This window comes from Misgurnus anguillicaudatus, chromosome 2 (genome assembly GCF_027580225.2).
Source record: "Misgurnus anguillicaudatus chromosome 2, ASM2758022v2, whole genome shotgun sequence".
Lineage (NCBI taxonomy): Eukaryota > Metazoa > Chordata > Actinopteri > Cypriniformes > Cobitidae > Misgurnus > Misgurnus anguillicaudatus.
The window spans coordinates 24,050,214-24,064,807 of NC_073338.2; the positions used below are offsets into that span (position 1 = coordinate 24,050,214).

A 14,594-nucleotide genomic window follows, 5' to 3' on the forward strand; every position below is an offset into this window, starting at 1 on the left:
AAAATAAATATGGATGGACATTAAAACTTCTAAAACAACAAGGTGGTGGCCCAAGACTTTTGCACAGTACTGTACATGTTGACACATTTCAAAGAATTAATATTTCCCTGGACAATATTAGTGAAAACATTAAAAAAGCAAACAAACTCTGAAGGAAACATTGAAGTTGTAAAAGCGTGATCAAAAAAGTAGCGAAAGTAGTTGAGAGTGGTTGAATCCTCATACATTTAAAGACAAAAAAGTTTCAGGAATTTATTCTTTGTTCATCGTACGTATGCACATATATTGTTTATACATACAGTACAACATATTCACAATTATGAGGGTGGCGTGACAGATCACTAAACAGAATCAAAACTGTATAAAATAAATCCCAAATAGTTCGACAAATAAATAAATAAATAAATAATATAAATCAAATATATCTATAGGACTCATATTGTGTCTGCATGCTAACAGGAACATCCTCATCGTTGCTGTTTTGTACAAACAATATAGATTAAAATGAAGAACGAGGGGCTTTGATACTGTACACAAGTTCATGAGGCTACTAAACTTAAAGTGTGTTTACCAATGAAATTAGGAAGCACTTCTATAGACCCACACACACGTACAGTATGCAAACAGACTCACATACACACAAACCACGCATACCTACCGATACATACATTCTTTAAAACACGCATAAAACATCACCACTGGGAGACCCTGATTTTGCTGCACTCACTACATCTCTGTCTTTTCCTGAGAGTTTAACGCTAGCTCACCTGACACCATTGATCAGGCAGAGTCAAATGGTCCTCTCAGAGTCACAACCCAGCAATAAATAAATAAATAAACAAACGAAAAAACCTCCCCCTGTGCCCCAACACAGTATTTAAACACATTAAATTAAGTCACTGAATTGCTACTGGAAAGACATAATCTCGTGATCAATGATGAAAAGCTTGCATTTGATTACAATTCCCCGTTTAGTGTCACCTCATTCCACAACTCGTCTACGTAAAAATCCACAAAAGGCCCCAATTCTGTGTTATAAAAATTGGTAAGTAGGTTTATTTGTATATTATGCACTAAAGAATATAATGTGCCACATACGAGTAGAGATTTTAAAATAAGAGTGGCCGTCAATAAGAGTTTACACTACTAAGCGTCAGAATGAAGCGAAACCTAACAGGCTACAGGATAATGAAGGCATCTTTTCATTCGGCTTTAAAAAAGAATCGTCATTTTAAATGCGTATTGCTTTTAGCTTCAAATACCCTGTTAGGTGGTAATACGTTCCCAATTATGAAGAAATAAACCCCAACAATAATAATAATAATAATACTGCGAACATGATACAGTGTTTGCTAGATGGCACTACTGAGAAGGACTGACAGAGCGTTTTCTACTGAAGAGTACCTACTTCACATGGCTAGGAACATAATTCACTATGATCACTTCAAATTGTCAGATTAAGACAGCATGTGAGAGAGAGAGAGAGAGAAAAAAAGAGACAAATGGGAAAGACTGTGGTGAAGTGAAACATTACACCTGTTATAACGCCCCTTTAACCCTTAAGGGAAAATCATTAGATTATATTACAAACACCCAGTCCATGTCATTCAGAGCGAATACGCATTTGTTTCGTGTGTGTGTGTGTGTCTTTAAACATGTTTATGTACATGGTGGACAGAGGTCAACCAATGGCTCTATTAGAGGTCAGTATACACATGTGCATGTAGTGTGTGCATATATATATATATTTTATATGTTTATGTGTGTTTACAAATGCAAAAGGAAAAAAAATGTATATAAAGTGACTAAGAGTGAGAATGATCTACTGTAGTAATGTAAGGTGTCATTTTTCAAATTACTACTACTGTGCTATCATGGTGCTGGTGTATGATGCTCCTAACATGGTGATTGTAGGGTTGGGCGAATACTGTAGATATCAATGAGATGCGTTGTGCTCACGATAGCATTCAGAATTTTTGTACGTCTGGCAGTTTTATAGTCTGGTCTGGGCTTCGGGTATATAGATCTCGATGCTGTCCGCGCTCTCTGTGGCCGAGTTCTGCCGCACAGAAGCGGCTCGCTTGGCCGCCATCAAGCGTTTGCGAGCCTCCTGCCGCTGCTTCTCGGTGCTTTCCAGCGAGCGGTCCCTGGCCAGCGGAGGGTGGCCTTTCGGGGGTTTCTTTGGCACTGGGGGAGGCAGCCTTCTCTCCTGAACAGGGACGACAAATAGTCAGTTAGCCGCCGCGGCGGGCGGAGAAAGAGCCGCGATATGGCACACCTGCACATAGACAGCACACTAAAGAGGAGCGCTAGCCGAATGCGTGCGGTAAGAGAGCGGCCCGGCGGGGGTGAGAGGTTGGGGGCCGGTGCCCCCGCGGTGCGTGCCAGATGGAATGACTTCTGAAAACAGCTCACTGTCGAACAAACAAACAAAACAAACATGGAAAGGATGTCAGGAAATTAAGAATGATTGAGAGAAACATTCACAGTCTCGCTTTACGGCACGACAGAAAACAACAGCAGTACGATACACAAGGCACATGGAGGCATTAGCAACACGTTAGGGGACTGATTTGCAACGTTTAGCTGATTTACGCAAGCAAAATGTGAAGATGGCTTCCTTATACGTGGATTTGAGAAATTTGGTGTTGCACGGTCCCAACTGCTGAATGCATGACACTATAGAAGCAACAGATCATGCAAATGAATGAAAAAATACCCCTTCTATAAGTCTACATGAGTCGAACCAAACTGATTCTGCAAGTTTGTTGTACCTTTCTCTCTGGAGGATCGAGGGGTCTCCAGTTGTTGGCTTTGAGCTGGTGCAGCTCATCAAACTTCAGGCTGATATTCTCAATGGAGAGCTGGAGCATATCCCAGAATCCTGCTAGATCTTGAGCCACTGGCCGCGGGTGAGCGTTGGGGTTCTGCTGAGGCCAAAATAGATAATGGAGACAAAACAAGAATGCAAGAGGGATGAATTACACTGATGGCCTTGTTACATCTGCTAGGCCTTGACAGATATTGACAGTGTAGTACTTTTGTTAATATTGAAAGGACGCTGAAGAGGATTTTGATTTGAGCTTGTCAGCTTTCATTTGTCTACTTGGGTGATTCTCACAAAACCATTGAAACACCACGGCACTAATGATTTTAGCTTTAAAATGTGTAATATTGTAACATTAAAAAGCATCAGAATTAACACAATACTGTGTTCTACCTTGCACAACGTGTGATTTCAACATAAGAATTTATAATTGTAAATTTTATCTCATTTTCTGCTGAAATTCTCATTACCGCAATGTGTCCGGCTGTGTTTGAACATGCGTTATGTTGTAATTTAATCAAATTAACACAAAAATATTAAGAAAAAAAATAAATGGATGTTTTGCTAGACTACTTTAGATGACAGAAAAAATATTTACTGAATATTCATGTATAATAATAATGAAGAAAAATTAGGAAAATGATGTGTCCATGCCTGATGTTCTCATCCTCCGCAACACTTTTTGAGAACAGTTTAAGCACACATACAGAATTTTAATAAAGTTTGATTTTGAGTGACCAAGCGCATGGACCAGTTACTTCAAGATGGATACCAGGTAAGATCATTTTTTACAGTTAATTTGAAATATTGTCTTGTCAGAATGCTTACACAACATTTTGATTATCATTACCGCAACAGATGCTTATTAAATGTTAATTTAATTAATAGAAGCATAATACTTTGATTTTAAATGCATGTGCAGAATCTCCAAATTATGTTCTTTCAGGTTTGTCATGTCATTTTGAAAATATGTCAGTGTTGATGTTTTCTGACTGTTGCGGTAATGAGATTTTTTAGGACTAATTTTTTAAATTAAGTTGTGTCACATAATGATTCAAGGACAGTGTTCGTTTCACCAATACACGACAATCCCATGTTAACCTGAGGAGTTGCAAACGCGTGTCAACCTTTTATAAATGGGGTAGCAAGGGTATTTAGGGGGTCCCTAATCCATGAAAGAAAATAACCCCAACATGGTAAAAACATGAATTCATGTTATGATTGCTGAATACTTTACATTACTGCACTGTGGTGATTACTTGCACAGATGTAGACATAATGTAAGGTTGCATTTTAAACTTAAACTATTTTTTTCACACTGATTAACTGTCTGTTAATGAAAAGAAGATTTAATGTGAACTACAGAAACGTTAATAAACGTTGTTCAGGAAACAGCATGATATACATACCTATTTCAACACTGGGATTTTTTGGGCAAAATTAAATTAAGAATTAAATATTAATTGCATATTCTTCAATGTTATAAAGTAAATATGGATTCATATATGTTACAACGTGATTTTCTTTTCTTTTTTGACAAAGACTTAAACAGTTACTGTTTATTAGGCTCTAGGACATAACGAATTGTTTATTATAGTACATTACATTTGGGATGGCACCAGGGGTGGCGAGTCAGATGTCACTGAGTAAAGAGCATACTGAGTTGTCTTTGTCTTGTTTTTGCAATGCGACCATTTTATTTATGTCCCCACCAATGCCAGGAGCAAACCTACGCCCTACGGGTGCTCCAAAAGGGGAACAATATTATATTCCAAACATTATAAGTGGATCCTGATGGAAGGCAAAAAATCCACACCCAGGCACTCACATAGTTATGAAGGTAAAAAGCCTTTATTTTAAGACAGGGCTATATAAAAAAACACCAATGCGTTTCAGCCCAAACAGGCCTTCGTCAAGGTGCTAGACTCTTATACTTTGTTCACACTGTTAGTTCATATTCGATTTTGGTGCATATCCGATTTGACAGACTCACTGTTCATATTGTGTATCACAACTGTTCAGATCTAATCTCCGTATCCTATAGCGTTCTGCCGTTTCTATGTTGGCACCAGGCTTGTGCACAATTCAGAATTTCAGAATTAGCCTCCATTCAATTCATGAATTGGAATTTGAATTGAATTGACTCCGCCCTACAGGAAGTTGAATTTGAATTGGAATGACAGGAAGTGGAATTAAATTCATGGCAATTCAAATAAATTCCACAGAAAGAATCTCACATTCAGTGTTAGGAAAGTTAATTGTTTGACAACCATTTGAAATACTTGGTTAAAGTAAAGCATTCTGGGAAATGAAGTCATGTTACATCGTGTTCCACAAAATTACAATTACAAAAAATCAAACTTAATTTTTTGTTATGTGACTAGAGTTTTTAACATTAATTGCTGGGGAAAAATATTTCCTTTTAATGTAATCTGTACAAGTAGTTCAAATTGATATAATCTATAGAATATGTAATGCAATCATATCTGACATATACTGACAGCTTCATTTTTAACACTTCACTTACTGTATAATATGTATATGAATTTTTTTGAATTTTTATTGAATTGCAATTCTGCTTCCTTTAATTCAAATTCGAATTGTAATTCTAGATCCTGTTTTTGACATCAATTCAAGTTCAAGAATTGAATTGGAATTTAGGAGTCATTCTCAATTCAATTCTGAATTGTGCACAAGCCTGGTTGGCACGACAATCTGCCTCGACGTTAGGCGTTGTAGAAACTATATTCCCCAATACATGGACTTTCCCAAACACCACTATAATTTAGTCAGAAATCGACTGTTCCAAAGATCACGCTGGGGTTGCGTTTACCTTATGCGACAGCATGACATAACCAAAAAGCTACACAAATTTGATCAGAGCGGTCAGACTGAAATGGATTTCCGGAAATGTGATTTGAAACGGATTTCAAACCACCTCTGGATGTAGCCTGAAATGGATTAGATCACACGTTCTAAATGTGATTGGATTCCAATCGGATTTGCACCAAAATCAGATTTGGACTGACAGTGAGAAGAAGGGCTGCGTCCGAAACCGCATACTGTACAGTAGGTACTGAATGAGATGAAGTACCTACTTAGCGTTAAAACAGTAGGTACTGTATAGTATGAATCCTGGTAGTATGAATGAGATTCAGACGTACTACATCTGCCATGCTGCTACATCATGTGACATATGTCGTCATCATGTCATGTCATTCCCGCATCGCTGCTTTCGCCTTTCTTCTTTGTTGCATAACTCTGCTCCTGGGGCATCATGGGATAGTGAAGTGTCCATCTTATGCACACTGCAAAATCTAACCAGAAGTAGTAGGTCATCCGGATCCTTTTCGCATACTGTTTTTCACATACTATGTATTCGGACATACTACTCGCCTCGCCTACTGCTTTTCGTGTACTTTATAGTATGGAAGTAGGCTGTTTCGGACGCAGCATAAGTCTTAAGCCGTTTCTCAATACCAAGTACGCCAAGTTCGGACTTGTGTCCTTCCTAGTTCGGACTTGCAAGTTCAGACTCGGAAGAACGAACTTCTGACGCGAAATGCATTCTGGGAAACTTCACTCTCATAAGTCCACACTGGGTGTGCCTCATAAGCCTTGAAAAGTGAAGCCTCTGGCTCTTTGATCGCCCCCTGCTGGCTGGCTGCAGTACAAGTCATAACCCCGCCCTCTCCATTCAAATGAATAGGACTTTGCTCTAAATAAAAAAAATATTTACACTTCCAATAAAAGTTTTCGAAAGATGGTTTTGGTCCTTTCAAGTAGTTGTTATCACGCTGATATATGTTCAAGTGTTAATTTTTCTGATAAGTTTCATTTTAGCTTGTAATTTGATGCTATAGAAACGGGGCGTGTCGCTATGATTGGAGTGGTTGAATTGGCCGCGCGAGCGTTTGGGCGGAAGTTTGATACCGCGGCTCCGCCTCTGGCTTCACGGACGATTCCTTCTGCGCATGCCTCGGCTCCAAACTGACGTTTTTACGTAACATGGCGGCGACCGTGGTCGGACATTTTTGGCTTCAATTCATTACAATGGTGGGAGGCGACGTCGCGTCGTACATCTTTTTTTACAGTCTATGGTCCACACAAGTCTCCTCCGATGCATCCTCGATAAAATGGGCGGATCAAGAACACATCCGGGGATTTTATGTGAACTTGCGCTTGATGTGAACTTTGAATTGGAACAGTACTTGGGCCGCGACTGATGACGTTTCACAAGTCCACAAGAACACAAGTACAGACAAGAACGCATATTGAGAAACGGCTTTAGAGAGTAAGAATTAGTTAAATAGAGACACCTGTGCACAATTTTAGGATCTCACCACTAGAGGTCGCTTAGAAGTAAACTATTCAGCAGTTTATCCTGAAAAAAAAAAAAAAATATATATATATATATATAAAGGATTAAAAAATCAACAGAGAAATTATGATTTTTTTTATCTTTTTGCAGGAAGCTTGTTTTTCATATAATCTTTTATTATTTTCTTTCATGATAGTTTTGCTGTCAAATTATATAATTTTTAAAATTTGGGTTTATGTTATTATGCTTGGATTGTTTGTTAAAGTGTTTTGGATTGTTTGATAAACTGCTGAATAGTTTACTATATAGACCTCTAGTGGTGAGATCCTTAAATTGTGCACAGGTGTTTCTATTTAACTAATTCTTACTCTCTAAAGCAGGGGTCTCCAACCTTTTTGGGCTACCACAATAGATAAAAACAGTCAGGGGGGCTACTTTTTTATATAGTCTACTCAAAGCTTTTTTGTTTTACTTGTTAGTTTTATTTTATTTGATTTTATCAATGTTTAAAATGTTAACATAAATAAAAGAAGCCTAGCTTATATAAAAAATATGTAATAAATAAATATTAAAATTGAGGATATTAATAGAATGTGCTTTGGCAACTCACAGACTCCGTGCCCGCAAGCACCATGCTAGGGAGCACTGCTCTAGAGTCTAGCAGCCTGATGAAGACCTGTTTGGGCTGAAACGCATTGGTGTTTTTTTGCACAGTCCTGTCTTAAAATAAAGGCTTTTTACCTTCGAGTGCCTGGGTGTGGATGTAGATGTTTTTTGCCTTCCATCAGGATCCACTTACCATTGAAATATCTGTAATATTTGATAATATTAAAAAAAGACAAGTTCGGTATTTTACACTTAAAGCCCCGTTTTCAGATTGTTAATAATGATATAGAACGGTTTTGACTGAAATTTGGACATATGATGCTGCCCCAAGAATTTTCGGGTGTTTGTTGTATCACCTCCGACCTCTACAATGGCTGCATAGGTGCACTGGAACAATCCTTCCTAAAATGCATTAAACTTTCGTTTACAAAGACGTGAAACTCACCGAGTGGTCAGGGGTGTTCACTGAAATGCTCACACAAAAATCGCTGCAAAAGACGCATTCCAACAGGTTTTATCATAGTTTTTGTCCAACTCCATTGACTTGTATTAGATGTGCTGTGAGGTACGGTTTTACTCCACGCCGGGAACATTGTTTGTATTCTTGCAATTGGCAAAGGTGGATTATCGCCACCAACTGGGCTGGAGTGTCTATTATTCAAGCTCTCAACGGAAGAATATACGAGTGTGAGGCGTTTGGAAAAATAGATCCACAAGTTTACAACAAATGGTAAAACACCTGTTGGAAAGCATCTTTTACAGCCATTTTTGTGTGAGCATATCAGTGAACACCCCTGACCACTCGGTGAGTTTCACGTCTTTGTAAACGAAAGTTTAATGCATTTTAGAAAGGATTGTTCCAGTGCACCTATGCAGCCATTATAGAGGTAGTGGGTGATACAACAGAAACCGAAAATTCTTCGGCCAGCATCATATGTCCAAATTTCAGTCAAAACCGTTCTATTTCATAATAAACAATCTGAAAACAGGGCTTTAAGTGTAAAATATTGAACTTGTCCTTTAATCGATTATAAATTGTTTCCTTTGGTAAACAGTTAAATGGTCAGTATGAACATCCCTAAAACAAATGTTTATTCATATCATTTCCATAACTGTTGGAATTGTTGGCAGTACTCACAAGATTTTCTTCACACAGCTCCCTAAACTGCTGGAATTTCTGGGACATAAGCAGCTGCGCGCTTCCAACTGCACTGCGGATCTTCCCGAGGACTAAACAACACACACACAAACAAATGCATATGCATTAAATAAACCCATAGCAACTAACTGCACTTAACAGGAGCTCTGAAGATTGATTCTAATACCTAACAGATTTGAAAGCAAAAATATGAGCCCCACATTTGGCTTATTAAAGTGTCCAGCAGGCGGCAGATGCCCTAAACCGATGACTTGAGGGCAATGTGGTGAAGAAACAACAACTTGAATAATGTTTTAATTACAGATGGTCGTCCAGTGGAAGCCTGAATGGCTTTTTATTTTGTGCATGAGATGATAGGGGCAACGTAGGTAAATTCGGTTACTCACTCTCATCAGGTAGCTTGTTTTCCTTTTCATCTTGCTCCATCTGCCTGCACCAGCCCTCCATGCGCTCCGTTTCTGCCTGCAGAAGCTTAAGGAACCAGCGGCCGTCACGCTGACAAACCGAACGGCCCACGATCTCTAGGTGATCTTCCGTTACGCTGTCAATCCACGGATCAGGCGGGGGCAGGATGGAGGGGTCAAAGCCGACATCTTCATAGTCGTCTGAGGTGCAGGCGTGGTAGTGATTCCCTGAGCCCTGTATGCTGACGGTGGAGGTGGCGGCGTCACGCGAGTATTGCCGTGACATGCAGCCGGAAGAGGGGAAATCTGTGACGGGAGAGTCAGCTGGTGTGTAGTCTGGCGTGTCCAGATCGGCCTGTACTGCTGCAGTCACGCTGTTAGAACGTGTGAACCGACGGTGACTGAGATGTAGAGCATGAAAGAAAGAAAACAAGGGAAGACAGAAAAGAATGAAAGAAATGAAAGATTAGAATTGAAAGAAGGAACCGTGTTTTGTTTAATTGTCATGAGCACACCAAACATTGGTAGTCATTCAAGACCTGGAGAACTCTGGAGATGTTATTCTGAAAAAAAAAAAACAGAACCTGGCACTAACAGTAGTCACTGCTTTGTCTCAAAACACAAACTGATTTCCTCTGTATTGCCAATCTGTACAAGTGCCAATGTCTGCATAGACAGAGTTTGTACCATGTAAGTAACTGATTTCAGATGTTCTTTGTTGGTACAGACTTCATTAACAGCAGTTTTTATGGCACATAATTAACATTAAATAGCAAAGCTAATGGCTGTGATCTTTTCCTGGGGCAGAAACAAGTCTCCAATAGCCCCGCCCTCACACCATTCCTTATGACAAAGAGAGGTCATTTCAGGTAGGACGTTACCGTTTTTTGATATGGCACATGAATTAAAAAAATTATAAAAATGAAGCATACAGATAAGTGATTTATAAAAAAAACACCACAATATTCCATTAAAAAGTAAAGTTTTTAATTTCAATTTCATTGAAATCATGGTCACCGGTTTCAGTGGCGCAAATTCAGAATATGTGTTCGGATTGTCATGTGTGTTGCTCGTGTTTTCAAAATATGTGTTTGTTGAATCACGCACTGCAAAAAATGACTTTCATACTTAGTATTTTTTTCTTGTTTTTAGTAGAAATATCAAAAAATTCTTGAATCAAGATTTTTCTTGATGAGGAAAATGACCTAAGAAAATAAGTCTAGTTTATAGACAAACAATATACAATTTAAGTGAATTTGTGCTTAAAACAAGCAAAAATATCTGCCAGTGGGGTGAGACAAAAATCTAAAAATAAGTTTTCATTTTTCTTAAAACGTAACTAAACTCTAAACAAACTTTTTTTAGTTAATGATTTGTAAGAATGCTGCTTTATTAATGCTGTTTATTGATTTTAGTAAGTTTTTTGACTTTGGATATAAAGTGTTTCAATACTACAATATATGGTGTAAAAACGTCTGCACTGCAAAAAAATTATTTTTAAGAAAAAAATTCTTGTTTTCAGTAAAATATCTAAAAATTCTTAAATTAAGATGCTTTTTCTTGATGAGCAAAACGACCCAATAAAAGAAGTCTAGTTTGTAGACCAAAAATATAAAATTTAAGTGATTTTGTGCATAAAACAAATCTGCCAATGGGGTAAGCAAATGTTTCTTGAATATTTATTGAATTTAGTGTTTAAGTAAAATGTTCAAGATTTTTTTGCTTACCGCATTGGCAGATTTTTTTTGCTTGTTTTATGCACAAAATCACTTAAATTTGATATTTTTGGTCTTAAAACTAGACTTATTTTCTTGGGAATTTAAGAATTTTTAGATATTTTTACTGAAAACAAGACAAAAATACTAAGAATTTTTCTTCTTGAAAATAATGTTTTGCAGTGTGAGTGCTGCCCTCTTCAGGTTGAACGATGGCTGCTGCAGTTGAATTTTCCTATTGGATGTTGGGTCCAAAAAATAACTCATGACAAGCAGGTTCAAGCTCACCACGCCCTTGTTACGATCTCACCACACACTTGGTACGAGCTTAGTTCGTCCCCTCTATCTCCGTTGAGATCTGCCCACTTTTCTTGCATTTTTCAAATATTGCCAGTGGGTGGAGTCAGGCTCTGACCAGGGGTTTAGTTACGCTTTAAACATTTAAAGGAACTGTATGTAAGAAATGTATATCAATTAATCATAAAATGGCCCGGATATGTCACTAGACATTAAGAAATCATTTTAATTTCAAATTCTTATATCACTGACAACAGTGGTCTTGCCAGGATATTGTCATTTAAAAAGTGGAGTTGCAGCCCTCAACTGATGATTATGTTGTCATTTTGTGTATTGGCCACTAGTTGTGTGATTGTAGTACCAGTTTTAGCCACAATTTTTGTGATTGCAATACCAGTTTTGGCCACAAACCTACATACTGTTCCTTTATTTTAAGCAAAAATGTCTCACCCCACTGGCAAATAATTTTGCTTGTTTTAAGCACAAATTCACTTAAATTGTATATTTTTTGTCTATAAACTAGACTTATCTTAGGTCATTTTGCTCATCAAGAAAATACATCTTAATTTAAGAATTTTTAGATATTTCTACTAAAAACAAGACAAAAATACTAAGTAAGAAAGTCATTTTTGCAGTGTGTGAACCATGTGCATCACATGTTTTGTCAAAATAAGTGCCTGCTGCACACGCGATCTCTCGACGCGCAGAACGCATATTTTGAAAAAAGGAACCACACACATGACGGGCTACATACATGTTGTGACGAACTTCGCATTGTGCGCCTTCGAAAAAGAAGTGAGTTTGTCACTGTAAATTATCAGAATTTTTTCACCAAAAAAATTCGGTATTTAGGATGCCAAATCCATTGCTTTCACACCAGAAAAACAACCAATGCCTAAGAATACTATCGACCTTTACAGTTTTGATTCATACAGCGCCGGATTTAAAACACTAGGATAATCCCTTCTCCACAAGATTAATAAAGTGAAATGGTCTAATACAAAGTTTCTTAATCCCTGATTTTAATGCATCCATAGAGTGGATAAAACCAGTTCGACAGTTCAATCCCAAATCACATCAGCACAGGACCCTGGCTGCTATTTGTACTGTTGCACAAAACACACAGATGTCCAGACTCACCCATGTTCCTCTTCAACCTGAACCCCAACTGACTGAAACTTTGATGGGTCCTCTTCCTCATCCTCAGGCCCATCCACCTGTTAAAATGCATTTCATTATAAACCAGCCACCTACAGTACATGCTGTACTGATTACAGGATCTTTTATATATTATATTTTGTCATTTCTGTTTCACTAGCATCACCACACATCACCACAGGTTTCCAAAACTGTCCTCCTATAAAATTGGTCCGTCAAAGTCCTGTCATAAACTTATGTCACTGTTTGAGCCAATGTTCTTGTATTTGACTAGTTGGGTCACTCAAACAAAGAGCAGAAAAAAAGTATTTGGCATTAAAAGTACATGCATCAGATTTAAAAGCTCTCTTTGAGTTTTAATAAAACTCTCCATGAAGTGGATTCTGAATGTTAAATGTTGCATTTGCTACTAAATGTCTTTGTCTGGCGATAAACACACCACTTTCCAGCTAAAAAAGGACATTGTGTAGACATCTTGAGCCCATATGCACAAATGATCCATGTTAACATCTAACTTTCTGTCTCTCACTCACCTGGATGCCAATAGAAAGGCACCTGCTCTTCCTGAGCACATCCCTGCGGAGATCTTCAACAGCTGGTATGGGTATGGGTACGGGCAGAGGCATAGGCAACGGAGAGGAGGGACTAGTGCTGATTGTGACGGTGCTGTTACTGACGTGCTGACTGGCAGGACCGTGGATCTGAGCGTTGGCTGCCTCAATGGCTGCCGTCAGGGCTTTCATGCTGTCAATGCTCTCAGTTGAATTGCTCAGACCAGAGTGGAGGACCGGCTCGCCCCGTGTACCGGGACCATCCATGTAAGCATCCTGCGCTGACTCTGTGCTGCTCTGGGCTGTGATGGAAATGAAGGGCTTGGTGGAGGTGCGAGGAGGTACTGGCGGGGGAGTCTTTTTGTAGGTTGTGATACATGATGATACTGTTGGGAGAAAAGTGCAAGACACAGTCATTTACACTTTGCGTTTATGTGCTTTTTTAAGATTTAGCTACACAACGAATCATTGTTTGCTCCCTAGCAATGGTCCCTAGCTGTCACTGGGGTGCTACTCTTTCAAAAAGTAAACTTTTGTAACTAAAGAGTTCATAGTACCTGAAAGGTACATATTGGTACCAAATGTGACCCTATAGACCACAAACCAGTCATAAGTCCCACTGGTATATATTGTAGCAATAACCAACAATTCATTTTATGGGTCAAAATGCTACTTTTTATGCCAAAAATCATTAGGATATTAAAGGGGACATTTCACAAGACTTTTTAAGATGTCAAATAAATATTAGTGTCCACAGAGTACATATGTGAAGTTTTAGCTCAAAATATTATATAGATAATTTATTATAGATTTAAGGGGCGGTATTATCCCTTTCTGATATCACAGAGGGAGCCAAATTTCAGTGAACTTCTTTTCACATGTTTGCAGAGAATGGTTTCCCAAAAACTAAGTTACTGTGTTGATCTTTTTCACATTTTCTAGGTTGATAAAAGCACTGGGGACTTAATTATAGCACTTAAACATGGAAAAAGTCAGATTTTCACGATATGTCCACTTTGAAGGAAGATCATGTTCCCTGAAGATATTTTGTAAATTCCATACTGTAAATATATAAAAAAATGCATTTATATGTAAAATACATTTACCATTAGTAATGTGCTGCAAAGGACTTCATTTGGATACAACTTTAAAGGTGATTTTCCTCAATATTCCTCATATTCCAAAATTTTCAAATAGTTGTATCTGAGCAAAATACTGTGCTATCCTGCACTGTAAAACATTTCTGTAAATTACAGTATTTCTGGGTATTACTAGCTGCCAGTAACTTACTGTAGATTTTACATTTATGTTATTTACTGGCAACAGTTTGTTCAAAGTTAAATGAACATGAAACATTTTCAGTCTTTATCTTGTACAGTAAGTTGCTGGCAACCAGCTGCATAATTACAGCAATTTTTTTACAGTGTAACCATCAATGGAAAGCTTAGGTATTTAGCTTGAGATGAAGTATAAATCTCAGTTACAAGCAATTGACCCTTATAACCAATCCCCTTTAACCTGACAGTTTAGGGGACGGGCATTGTTCTTCTAGAGGG

The 14,594-nt window shown here is 38.0% G+C and overlaps 1 protein-coding gene across 6 annotated transcripts in view; it reads right to left on the bottom strand.

The window, feature by feature from the left end:
* Positions 1-1,634: 1,634 nt before the first annotated feature.
* dlgap1a (discs, large (Drosophila) homolog-associated protein 1a) overlaps positions 1,635-14,594 on the bottom strand; it is a 124,565-nt gene continuing 111,605 nt past the window's right edge. For 4 of the 6 annotated variants that reach the window (XM_055202060.2, XM_055202061.2, XM_055202057.2 and 1 more), the window contains 6 exons: positions 13,021-13,424; positions 12,470-12,546; positions 9,300-9,718; positions 8,893-8,984; positions 2,775-2,930; positions 1,635-2,209 (listed from right to left, as the gene is read on the bottom strand). In XM_055202060.2, the coding sequence (XP_055058035.1) occupies positions 1,994-2,209; positions 2,775-2,930; positions 8,893-8,984; positions 9,300-9,718; positions 12,470-12,546; positions 13,021-13,424 (1,364 nt within the window). In that variant the 3' untranslated portion in view covers positions 1,635-1,993. Of the gene's footprint in view, positions 2,415-2,774; positions 2,931-8,892; positions 8,985-9,299; positions 9,719-12,469; positions 12,547-13,020; positions 13,425-14,594 lie in introns of all 6 variants that reach the window. The other 2 variants (XM_055202059.2, XM_055202063.2) reach the window with 2 other exon arrangements.